The sequence below is a fragment of the Pterocles gutturalis genome, unplaced genomic scaffold (assembly GCF_000699245.1).
Source record: "Pterocles gutturalis isolate BGI_N339 unplaced genomic scaffold, ASM69924v1 scaffold31793, whole genome shotgun sequence".
Taxonomy (NCBI): Eukaryota; Metazoa; Chordata; class Aves; order Pterocliformes; family Pteroclidae; genus Pterocles; species Pterocles gutturalis.
In genome coordinates, this window is record NW_010119060.1 from 4249 (window position 1) to 16920 (window position 12672).

The window sequence follows — 12672 nt, forward strand, 5'->3', positions numbered from 1 at the left end:
TCAGAAGGTGGGTGCAGGACTAAGGCCAGTCTCTGTGCAGTCACAGTAACCTCCTCTCAGCCCCCTTGCCCTACCTTGAGAGGGCAGCTCAGGCTTGAGAGCTGGCAGGCAGGGCTAGTTAACTGCAAGGGGGAGAGCAACAGCCCCGATTTCAGCTTGTTGCCAGCACACCGCATAAAGGTGGAGTTACCTGCTGTAGCAACCTGCTCTTTCCTGTTGTAGTAGAGGGGAGGGGAAACAGGACACAAGGCATCTGAATACCTTCAAGGAAGGGCTGATGCCCTCTCTGACGCCTGGCTAACCACAACAGCTCCAGGTGCAGTGCTTACCTGTGGGAGATGGAGCAGGGCTCCTGGGGCAGCGAGGTCCTGCATGTCAGCTCTCCAGGCCTCCTCCAGGCTTAAAGCTGCTTGGGACTTGCTTCTTCCCCCATCTTAAGGTAGAGGTGGAGCATACCCATGGGCAGCATGCTTCAGTCTCAAATACACCCTGTTAATGTCCTGGATAAACTCAGTATCTCCCTGTTGCTGTCATTGCTAATGTTGCCTCCCAAAGACCCTTTTTCTCTGTGTAGATGCTGCTGGTTTAGTATGCACAAAAAGCTGTGGACAATTTAACGTTTCTCCTAAAATTGTGCTTTCAAATCTTGGAGTGCAGCATGCTCCCCCTGCCTTGGCTGCTCTTCTGCCACCCCAGATGTTGTGGGGGTAGTTGTAACACCATCATCTCACATGATGCTAACAGCTTTCCTAAGCGGTGAGGGGGTTTTATTAGTATTACACAAAAGCGATTTCCATCTCCCTTGGGTCATACTGGGCAGGACAACAACATTTCCAGAGAAAGCGGACTTACATGGTTGTATCCACTTCCTCTTTGTGGCTTATGTCTACACAACTGGGGGAGAGGAAAGACACCTTCAGGTGCCCAGGAGCTGTATGAGGGGAAGAGCACAGCAGAAGCAACAACAACGTGACACCTGCAAATCAGGGAATGCAGGTCCCCCACCTACCCAGAGAGCAGTTCTTCCTTCCTGAGGGCAGTGGGACTAAAGGCACAAGCTGTTATTTCAGGTGCAGAGGAGGGTTGCATAGCTGAGCTTCACTGGGAGACACAGAGCTGCCCAAGTGCCCAGCCAGACACCCTGCCAGCCAGAGTGATCGAGGCACCCCTGCAGCCGCTGCATTAGGCTGGGTGCTGCAGACACTGGGTGGGAGAACTGAAATATGAACAGACTGCATTAGGCTGGGTGCTGCAGTTCTCCCACTGGGTGGGAGAACTGAAATATGAACAGAAACCAGCAGGCAGGGCAAAGCTAAGAGGAAATGTTTTAAATTGATGTATCAAGCTGGAGGCACAGAAGCAGCAGGGACACTATTCTTACTTAATTCTCTTAAATTTTTCTGCTTGTTCTACACTGTTCTCTACCCATCTCCGCTCCCTCTCTCCCTCAATGATGCTGCCACCTCGCCATTCACATACTGTGCTCATCTCTGCATAGCTCAGTGAGCCCATATGTTGCTCTTCTACCACGTACATCAAGCCTTCCAACTGCTGTTCAACATTCATTTTTTCTCACAATTCAATTTATAGAGGATAACCAGCTTCCTGGTTAGAAACAAGCACATGCTTGGAACAAGGTCTGAGACTACAGACTGTGGGAGACGCAGGGAGAAGAAATATCTTATATGAAAATGTGTGTCCAAAACTGGACAGACTTTGGAGCAGCCCTTCTTCAGTCTGGCAAAGAAGCGATATTCCTACTACCACAACACCTTGTCCTATGTCCTTGGCATCTGTGCACTACAAAATTCACTAAGAGCAGAATGTACTTACACAGGAGGAAAAGCTGCTCATCTTTCTCCATGCCTAAACACCGTGTAAGGGCAGTTCTGCAAGGCAAGAGTCCATTCGTCACCTGACTAAGCAGGGGGTGTGAAGGAAGCACAGTGAGCAAAGAGGACTTCAGGTCAGACTCACAAATGGCAGGATCAAACATTGAATCCTCCAAATCTCACTAACCCCCCACAAATACCCACTTGGACACCAGTTCTGACGATCTCCCAAGATCAACAAGTTTTTAACTAGTGTCCCGCTTCTCCCCATCTCTCTGGCTCAAGGGGACTGAGGGAGGCAGTATTTGCTAATTGTAGTAAAAAACTGCACTGGAGTCTTTGTCTAGACTTGCCCACTTCATACAAAAACATTCAGTGAGCCCTGGAGTGCTCTGCATGGTGCAGTTGCAGCTGTATGGTGTGATTTCAGCACAGGCACCAGAGAAACCAGGCAGCTAAAAGATTAAAAGCTGGTGAAGTTCCTACAGGAGGCAGATGCTCTAACTGTTGAGCCTCAGACAACAGCAGGGCAGCATCTCCATTTCAGGCACCTTTAATCACCCCAGCCCACCCTCTCACCTGACAAGCTCCCCCCTTAGACAAGATCTATGCATCTCCCTCCAGGTCCCAGACTTGACTCAAGTGGAGGGTTCTTTTGGTTTAGCACATCATGGGAGATGGTGCTCAACCTGCCGGTGCTAGCACGCTGTATTCAAACCCCACATGCTCCCAGCACCCAGGGATTTATCCTGCCCACTGCAGCACTGCTGTCCTGGGAGCATCTCCCCACACAAAGCTTTGTAAGCCACCCTGAAGGTGCTCAGGGGGCTCAACCTGAACTTTCCAGCCACTTGCTAGAGCAAGAGACTCTTCATGCAAGGCCCATGGCAAGGACTCTTATCAGGAAATTTTCTCCTCTCCTCCTGCTACCTACCTCCCGTAATTCCAGCCCCAAAGCACTGCCCCACTTGCTCCCTAGCTCACCTCAGCAGCAAATGATGTGACCGTCACACAAGTACATCACCTCCCAACAGATGGACTGTTGCAGCTCTTCAGGCAGCGTCCAGGTGGCACCCTGCAGCAGGGCTCCATGCAGCTGTGCCTCAGACCTCTGATCCTGCTGCCACAGCCAGGACTAGAGGGGCAGAGAGAAGGGAGGGAATCGATCGTGCTGGCAGCAGCGCTATTGCTGTGTGTTACTGCTTGCTTTCCAAGTAGAGCTCTGCAAAGAGCACATCCTGCACACCCCCACCTCCTGCACACCCCAGATATTATTACAATAAATTTTTGTTTCACTGATCAGAGAACTGGAAGTGCAGCACTTGGGCTCCTACAGCAGCTCATGTATTTGCAGGGAGGGGGACAGGGCAGCACAGAGCATGTGTTACAAAACAGCTGTCACGTCAAACATTCATACACCTCTGGGTACAAAAACCCAGGTGGCTCAGTCTCCTGCTGGGCACGACAGAGCACCACAACCCCACCAGGAGACCCTCAAGCTCAGTCTTGCTGCACATGGCAGTAAGGATTTGGGGATTTCCTGGCAGTCTTTCCTCATGGGAATAAAAAAAGAAGCTGCAGGTGAGCCTGTGTAGCTAATATTGGATTCTGCCATTTTAGAAAGACCAAGATGGCAAGGCTGAAGGGTGGCTGAATGGCAAATGTGGACTATCCTCAGCCTGATACTCCTCTGCTGGTGCTACTCAGAGAAAAGCAAGTGCCATCTCCTTCCCTGCAGCCCATCCTGACACTGTTAAGGAAGAGAAGCTCATGCTTCACAACAACCCTGAGAAACCTACCCCTATTTCTAGCATCATTGAACATTCACAACATTTTGCACGTCAAACCTGGAAGCCAAGCCCAAGGTATTTTAATAAAACACAGCACACAGGGACCACCACCACCTTCTGCGTGTTCTGCCATGCCCTGCTTGAAATGTGGCTGCATCTCCACAGGAGTGCAGCTCTCCTTGGGAAGATAGCTGCTGGCAGCCTTTTGTGTCATTCCTCCTCCAGCCTTCTCTTCACTCTGTCGAGGGGGCTACTGTGACAAAGAAGAGTGTCTGTTCTTTACTCCAGTTATCCCCACAAAGGCAATCTAGTTAAGAGAACAAGCAGGTCATCTGTACCAATGCTCAAGAAACAGTGAGGGTCCTAAGGATCCAAGGATGACAGCAGCTGTGTGACACCACTGGGTACCCTCTGCCTCAAGTGCTCTCTTTTCTGCTGCTGATAGCTGGAGCAAGAATTCAGATGAACCTGTAGAGCACGGAGCCACAAACATTAATTTTATTGACCATCTTGATAAACTCCAACTTAGGAAAAAATAAAAACCAGTTAGTGCAAGACCTTTCAGGGAGATACAGACTTCTCAGAGTAGAAAATTACCATAGTCTTCTGCTTTGATAGGCACAAGCAGAATGGAGCCTTTGCATCACTGGATACATGCAGATACACCAAAGGAAAAAATGCTCAGACAGTGACAAGAATAAGAACAGCAGGCCTCAAAGAATATTTTTTTAATTCAAAATTAACAAAACAGGTCACATTTTAGATGCAAGGCCTGAAATAATTCACACCTTATTCTTGTTTTTTAAATAACTGAGAATTCAAGAAGAATACAGATGCCATTTAAAAACTTACTTCAGATGCAGAAAAGTTGGAGAGGAAAGATGTTTGGTCCAATCTTTAGCTAAAGAGCTCGACCTCTACTGCCCTAGAACCTCCTCCACACCCCCAGCCCATAAGGGAACCTGCTTTGTCAAGTTCGCCCAAAGCAAGCTTATGGGAGGAGAAAGTCTGAGGCTGCTGGATAGCCTCCCCACTCCACCCTGTCCCTTTGGCAAAGCCAGGCAGCAGGAGCCAAGGAGCTGCCAAGGAGCTACACACGATGCACGGCTGGGGTCTGTCTTAAGGTCGCTTGAGGACAGCACTTCTGGTGCTGTGAAGGAGACCATCACACTGACAAGCACCTGCATAGGAGCCACCAGAAAGAAGTGAGGCTGTTCAATATGTGTAAGTGAGAGAGGCTGCAAGAGCAAGGCTGGAGGTTCTGCCTCTGGCAGAGCACTCGTGGGCAGCTCTAGTCCACCATCTCCCTCCAATGCTGCAGTCCCTTGGACTTGTTTCTCTTGTTACCGTGGCTGGCAGTTGTTTTGTTGTTTCTCCAACAAAAAGAAAACAGTTCCCCACTGCCGCCTCAGCTTGGAACCCTTTCCTCACTTGGTGGCTGTGGTTCAGAAGCCAAACACTCCCTGTGCTGCCGAGGGGACTCTCCAAGGACAGCAGCCCACAGGGTACAGGCACTCGCTGCTGATGCAGAAGGACCTGCATCGCACTTCTCAAGCCCACTCACCAGAGAGGAAGCAGAGCGCATCAGCAAGGAGGAAGGGAAGCAAAGGTCTCAAACACACCTCGTGTTTCCTCCCTCTTCACTGGCTTCAGCACCTGCTGCACCTACAAGCCAGAGGGCTGTGCAACAGCCTCAGCCAACAGGTCATGCCTTCCCCAGAGGGTGTGGTGGGAAAGGAGCAAATGTCATCTTCCCTCCCAGCCCCACCTCAGTTACCGCAGTGCCCCTTCATGCTTGCTGTGGGATCCAGCTCCCCTGCTCCCACAGGGGTGTCAGCCATGGAAGGAGGCTCACAGATGCTGGTGGCATGATTCCTTTGTCTGAGCAGTTTGGGACACCACTGTGCCCCCATCCCCTGGGGGCTCAGAACACTGGGATCTTGTCCCTGCGCACCACATCCAGATCATCATCCAGGGTCAGCAGGACCTGAGGAGGAAAGCATGAGGCAGCTTCAGGTCTCGCTGGCGAGTCCACAGCCGGGGAGAATGACCAGCTCCCGATGGCATCTCATCACAGGAGGGCTCCACCTGGGCCTCGTCTCCAGCATGTACAGAAGTCACAACAGCAACCTATGTGCCAGATGAACTTTGTTTCTGTAACACTTTCAGCAGGTCACTCTGGCAACACAGCTAACAGGTAGCTCTGCCTACAGTGCTGCAAGGACCTGAGCAGGTAATCCTGCCCCAGCCATGATGGAGACACCGCTTTTAAATGGTCCCTCACCACTAGCCTGTGAAGAGCCGTCCAGGAGGCAGAAGGGTGGGAACTGCTTGACCCACAGCTCAGACATTGCTCGTGGTCAGGCAGCTTCTTTGCAAGCAGTTTGTGCCTTGCACAGCTAGGGTTAAGGTCTCCCTCTCCTCTGCCCCAAAACACCATCACAGGAGATGCCTCCACCTTTGCCACCACAGACCACCAGGCCTGAAAGGTGGTACCAAGTAGAGGAGCACAGGAGTCAACTATGGAAGTGAGGGAAAGCCCAGGGGTGATGCAGTAGTGACCCTACTGCCTGGGTTACAAGGAGTGGGGTCTCTTCCTGGCAGTGACTCAAACACCCATGAAAGGGTTGGTCAGACCAGCAGCCCCTCAGCTTTCCACAACAGCTGTGTGATCCACAGCCCCAGAAGGAATTTGAGGCCAGGAAGCACAGGGACCAACAAGGTATAGGAGAAAACCTGATCCCTGATCCCACTGACATGGAGCATCCCGCTGTGAAGGATGTCTGGAGGCAGAGCCAAGCAGAGGAGTTGGGGCACTGCTATGGGGGCCTGGGGCAGCTGCAGCTCCATGCAGATAGAGAGGGACAAGGAGGAAGAGGAGAGGGTGAGGCCATACAGCAGAGTGGAAGGCTCAGCAGGACTCACCAGAAAGGAGAAGAACAGGGCAGCCGCAGAGAGGAAGTGCCAGACATCATGGTCATCGAAGAAGCCCAGCAGGATGCATGGCCGGTTCTTTTCCCGGGACTCTGCTGGAGTCTCCTAGAAGAGCAGGCAGTGGGTCAGGACCTGATACCCACTCACACAGGACCATGGCTGGCCATGTTGGACCCCTGGAGATGGCCCTGTCTTAACCCTCCATGCAGGATCCAGGAAAAAGTGCTGTGCTGGCGGGACATGTGGCAAGAGCAGGGCAGGAACACAATGCCATACTTGGATGTGGAGATGGATCTGGGACCACAACCCACGGCTGGGGGGAACCCCCTGGTCTCCGAATCTGAGGTCCTGCAGAGCACAAGCTGCACAGGCTCCACCAGACCACCCTGTAGCAAGCCCCTCACTTCCATGGAGATGGGTATGGTATTTTGTCAGAAGACATCCAGTCAGTATTTAAGAGCCTCCCAGGCCAAGGAGAGCCCTAACAACCCCAAGCAGGTTGTTCCCTGTCAGCCATCTGCTCCAGGGAGAAGTCTTCCACCCAGCACTGGTCAAGATTTTCCCAGTTTTGCTTTCAGATCCTCAGTCCCTCCTCTGTCCCCTGGTGAGGGTCAGTCACCTCTGGATCACCTGGGTCATAAATAGTCTCTCCGCAGCTACATGCATACAGTCACTTTTGGTTCAGCACAGCTTCCCATGCTCCCTTCCCAGTCTATTGAAGGAGTTAAACTCTTTCAACTCTCCACGAGCAGCCCCAGAGTATTTTTTTGTGTGAAACAAACAAACAGGATGGATAGGTGATGACATACAAAGATGGACAGGACAGTGAAAGGTGAACTTTACCTCCCAGCTGCTGAGGGTCTGGAAGAAGAAGTAGAGGGCAGCTGCCCACACCACTGCAGTGGCCACAATGCAGAACAGGGGGATGGGCAGGAGCTTCTCAGAGCTGCGGAGCTGCAGACAGCAATATACCCTCACAATATGCTTTCTAGTTTACTTCCTAGGGGCCAGAGCCAAGCATAGGGCTGACAGGCCAGCCTAGACCATCTGCATCTGCAAAAGGCTTCCCACCCCAGGGACACACAGCCCAGCCAACCCCAAGATGGCTACACAGCATCCCCCCCAACACTAACACCTTGTCCCACCCTAAGCCCCACAAAGACCCCTCCACATTCCTCTGTAGCACCACAGGAACCCAAACTGCAGCCAGAAAAGAGGCCCATCCCTTCTCCTTTGGAGAGAGGCATTCCAGGGACAGCTGCAGCTGCCTCCCTTTACCTTCATGATGATGTAGAAAGCCAGATACAGCAACAGGTTACAGATAAAGATCCCCAGTATGTAGGAGGCAAAGTCTCTGGGCCGATACACCAGCCCAAAGATAGCACTAAAAGAGAGGGAAGAAGGGACATTAGACAGCCTCTTTCACTGGGGGCAGGGTACATCCCCAAACTGACAGCACTCACTGCCCCCCCAGACCACAGGACACAGCAACACTGCCACAGCCTCCTAGTGCCCTGGAGGAAATGCAGTGTTCGCCTCTGCTCTCTGTCAAGCAAACTCAGCCATGGTCAGCCACTGGAGATCCCAGAGGACAGGCAAGGGTGCTGGGTTGCCTCCAACCCACAGACAAACACATCTCACTTGGTAGGAGTTGGCCCCAGACCTGTATGTTTAGCAGAAGGCATGTCCTTGAAAAGCAGCTTTAGTGAAAAGCAAGAACTTGGGGCAATGATTTTAGATCTCATCCAAGAGCCATGCAGTTGCTGCTGAGCCAGGCTCTGTGACTGTCACTAACGAGCATCTGCCAACTCTTCTGGACCTTGGCTGTGCCAGAGACCTCTCAGCTATGTGTCAAGCATGTATCCAGCACAGCACAGCCCCACTGTACCAGGCCAGCCCTACACAAGCTCTCTCAGGCACAAGCTATGAGACAGCAGCAGCTGGAACGCTCAGGGATGCCTCACATAGCTCTGTAGTGCTGTACTGCATCCTATGGACCTGCCTACCATCCAGGACTCATCAGATCCAGCTCCTTGACAAAACATGTCAGAGAGGCCCCAGCACAGGCCTATCACAGAGACACTGCTGCATTTCCCCCATTGTTTCAGACCACCTGTGTGTCAATACTGAATCCTGCCGCCCCCCACGTGCACTAGTACCCAAGACACCCACACCCCACTACTTACAAGGACCAGTTGACCAGGTTTCCAACAATGAGCAGCACCATCCTGTCCTGAAGAGAAGACACTGATGATCATATGAAAGCAGAAGGAAATGCAAGAAGAGGCACTTGCCTCAGAAATCCAGAATATCATTATGTGAGGACTTGGAGTCTGGTTCCTACAAACACACGTGCACCTGGCTCTGAAGTTTGCTCCGTGGGAACTTTTGCCAGATGGAAACTGCTCTGGCCCTCACAAATTTGCAGAAAGTGTTGCAAAAAGGAGACTGAAAATCTAAAAAAGGACAAGCTCAGCACTTAAGGATCATCCTCAGGATGTTCCACAAATCCTTTGACTGGGTCAGCTGTTTTTCTAGTTAGATTCCTTCCCTCCCAGCATTTTACTGAAAAAAATATTGCACAGAGTAAGGATGTGCTTGAAAGAGGCAGTAGGGGAAGCTTTGAATAGCGTCCTGCACATATCCAGAGCCCTTTTTTCACCCATCTTGCCATTAACTAGGGAAGCACTGTAACTACAGCAGGCAGAAGGGTTACATCTGTGGGGCATGTGCATTTATGTCTACAGATGCTTTCATGATGCAGCTACTTCAGGCCAGCGAGGCTTACTTTATGTCTGAGTGCACAGAGTTTGCTTGCAAAACTCAATCTGACACTTATTCAGAGATGGGTAAATGCATAAAAAATAATAACAGAAAGGATGCTTATGGATAAAAACTTAATTTTTCTTCAAGCCCTAATTAGCACTCCGTGCCATAAAGTAATTAGCGGGACACAATGTAACAGCCATCATTTCTTACTTTTTTGCTGTCTGCCCTGAGGTGCTGTAGAAATAGCAATAGCTGTTGCTTAAGCCACAGAGCCAAAAGAGTAGCTTTTTCCCCCAGAAAGGCTGCGCTACACAGAGCCTCCTACTCATTCCTTGAACAGATCCCCCAGAGAGCAAGAGCAAAGGCAAATCCTATCATGCTTGTCTCACCTTTGCTCTGATGTTTTATTCACCAAGCCTTAGAACAGGGGAGGCCTGAGAGTAGGGGGCAAACTGCTCCAGCAGACATCTCCTCTTACCCAAACATTTTGAGGAAGGGGAAGAAGGGAAGCAGGGAGCATCACTTTTTCAAATAGCCACAACTCTTCCCTCTACACATTGCCTAGAAAGTGAGCAATTGCTGAGGGAGATGCTCAGATGAGACATCACCTACCATGTACATTGGTCGGCTGCACTGCTGGATGCAGTCCGTGTACAGCACCATCGCTGCCCGTCGAAATATCCCCAAGTCTGTCAAAGAAGAGGATAAAAAGCCAAAAGAGCCAGAAGAGTGAGTGCCAAAATGCCTACAGGGGAAAGATGAAGACACACACCAGCTGACAACAGAGGACCCAGCCTGCCATTTCTGCCCTTTGGGAGCAGCCTGTGCTGAGCAAAGGGGCAGCCGCCACAGGATGTGGATGGCAGTTGGCCAGAGTGACAGGTTAAAAAAAAAAAATTATCCCCTTGCCTCTGGTACTGCCCAGAAGTCAAATAGACCCTGACTATACACATAAACAGGCTGGCTTTGCAACCACATCTCTGGAGGAGAGAGAGATGTGTGTGCAGGAAGGGGAAAAGCACCTTCCACATAACAAGCTGCCAGAGCAGGTAAACAGCAGAAACTCATCCCTCAGCCCTTAGAGGAACCTAGAGGGGCAGAGCGCACTCAAGACACCTCTGCTCTCAAAACGATTGTAGAAGCTTCACTGGAGAGCCATCAGTGGCAGTGGGGATGGACAGACATGCATGCACACGCACACCCTGCTTCAGCAAAAATGTGAAGCGTAAAAAGGCTCCTGCACCAAGATCAGAGCTCTCCTGTGCTGTACCACCCCCTTCCTGCCAAGGAGCAGGACTGGCAGTGCTGCTAACAAACTGACTTCACTTCTCAAGAGCCAACCCAAGGTGGCCTCATCCTGCCTCGCCACACACATCCATGCATCCCTGACTGCTACGCCGCTGCACAATCAGTTCAACAGAGCAAAAGGAGAGCTGCTGACAGTTACCTGAGTCAGGGCCATCTGAGGCAGATAGGAGCAGAAGAGGAAGAAGAAATATGTTTGTAAGCAGAGCACAAGAGCAAGATTCCCCAAGAGACTCTCTCCCCCCTCACTCCATGATGGGGTTTTATGTAGCTCACTGCTCTGAGGTCTCTCAAAAGGGAGAGCTGTAGCTGAAGGACAGGCTCCCTCAGAGCCCAGCTCTTCTGCAGGCACAGAGCAGACAGGTCCTGCTGACTCCCATGGGTCTGGGAAGGAGCAGCACAAGGACTTCAGAGGCCAGGAAGAGCATCAGATGGATGAGAGAACCAGATAACCCAGAACACAAGCACAGACCATGGGACCATGCTCACAGAGGTACTGCATAGGCAACCCACACAGGTGAGGACAGGAGGCACCTGCACACCCCCGAAACAAGATAGTTCTGTCACAGCACTTACCGATCTTGAAGCGGCCCATGTAGTAGATCTGGGTGCTGAGAGCCAGCGAGGCCAAGACATGGATCATGGAGAAAATGACCCAAAACCACATGTCATTTTTCCCAAACACCTGAAAGCAGACAGATTAAAAGCAAACTCAGCCCTGTTATCAGCAGGTTGATCCTTTTCTCTCCTATTTTCACCATGGGCCATTAGACAACCTCACTGAACATGGAAGAGAAACCCCCAAAGCTTCCAACCTGAGACCTTCAGAGAATCAACTGTTGTTCTGTATTATGTCAGGTAGTGAGGGGCTCACAGCCTACTGGATCCAGGTGCTAGTTCAGAGCAAGAATTCAGTGGACTTTGCCTGGTTATTGCCAAATGAAACCAAGTCCTCCACAACAAAGAGATGCAGAGAGCTCCAAGGTAAAGCACAGGCTGGGGATTCAGGCAAGCCCAGCTCAATACCTGCAATGATGTGAGCAAACAGGCAAAGCCCTCTGTACCAGCCTGACCTCTCAGTGACTCCTGCTGCACAAGAGCAACCCTCTTGTGATTCCTTCTGCTCTGGTGCCCTCCAGAAACCTGCTCGGGAGCCCTCTGCCATTATTCTAGACATCCACCTCTCCAAAGACAGCAAGGACAACTCACCAGGGCTGTGCCCAGCAATTTTCCAAAGGGTAGAAATAGGCAGAAGCAATTAGGCAGAGAACACCAGTCCTGGAAGCTCAGCCAGCCTCACCCCCCTACTTCAAGGTGGGCCATTCCACAAGGAGACCAGCTGCATGCTTGGTCACTGACGCCTGGATGCATGAATTTCTCCTCTTCAGGGCATGTGGTGGGCAAAGCCCAAAAAGGAGCCCACCTAGAGAAAACTGGTCTGCTCTTCCCCTCCTTGCAAGCCCAGGGGAAGGAAGGAAGAAAACTCAAAAGTACTGGGAATTCAAACCCTTATCCTACCCTGCTGCTCTCCCCAGTCATTTGCACACTTAAGCTATGTTCCCAGCCACACCACCTCCTTCCCAGAGAAGCAGGTAGGTAAGAAGGAGCCATACCACTCCGAGGACGGCCAGACAGATCACCACAGCAAATGAGGCATAGGCAGAGTAGGCGCTGGCATTGATGTCTGGGTGGCGGGTCTGGTAGAGCTTGAGCATGCACAGTCCTGCGATCATGTACATGAAGGAGGTGTCTATGGAGGGAGCACAACAGAAACAGTCAAAACTTGTACTGCCAGTAGGCTGAGAAAGCAGCTCTGAGTACATACAAAGCAGCAGGGCCAAACCCAAGGCTGGCAGACACAAACCCCTCATGCTGCACTGCACTGTACAGCACTTTGTGCTTTGCCATCTTGTAGCACATCTACCATGCTCTGGGACAACAAAATCCAGAAGGAGCTCAGAAAATAAGTGCCCAACATAGTGCAGTACAGAAGCAGACAGGGAATCACAGAATGGTTGAGGTTAGAAGTGACCTGTGGAGGT

General features: G+C 51.2%; 1 protein-coding gene across 1 annotated transcript; it reads right to left on the bottom strand.

Annotated features, from left to right (window-relative positions):
* Positions 1-5546: 5546 nt before the first annotated feature.
* LOC104463930 (SID1 transmembrane family member 1-like) lies at positions 5547-12380 on the bottom strand (the record flags this gene model as incomplete). Its single annotated transcript, XM_010076448.1, has 9 exons — positions 5547-5609; positions 6548-6661; positions 7400-7510; positions 7835-7940; positions 8743-8789; positions 9938-10014; positions 10773-10787; positions 11207-11315; positions 12244-12380. Coding segments are annotated over 9 exons (779 nt in total), but the record flags the coding sequence as incomplete, so codon positions are not given.
* Positions 12381-12672: the final 292 nt, after the last annotated feature.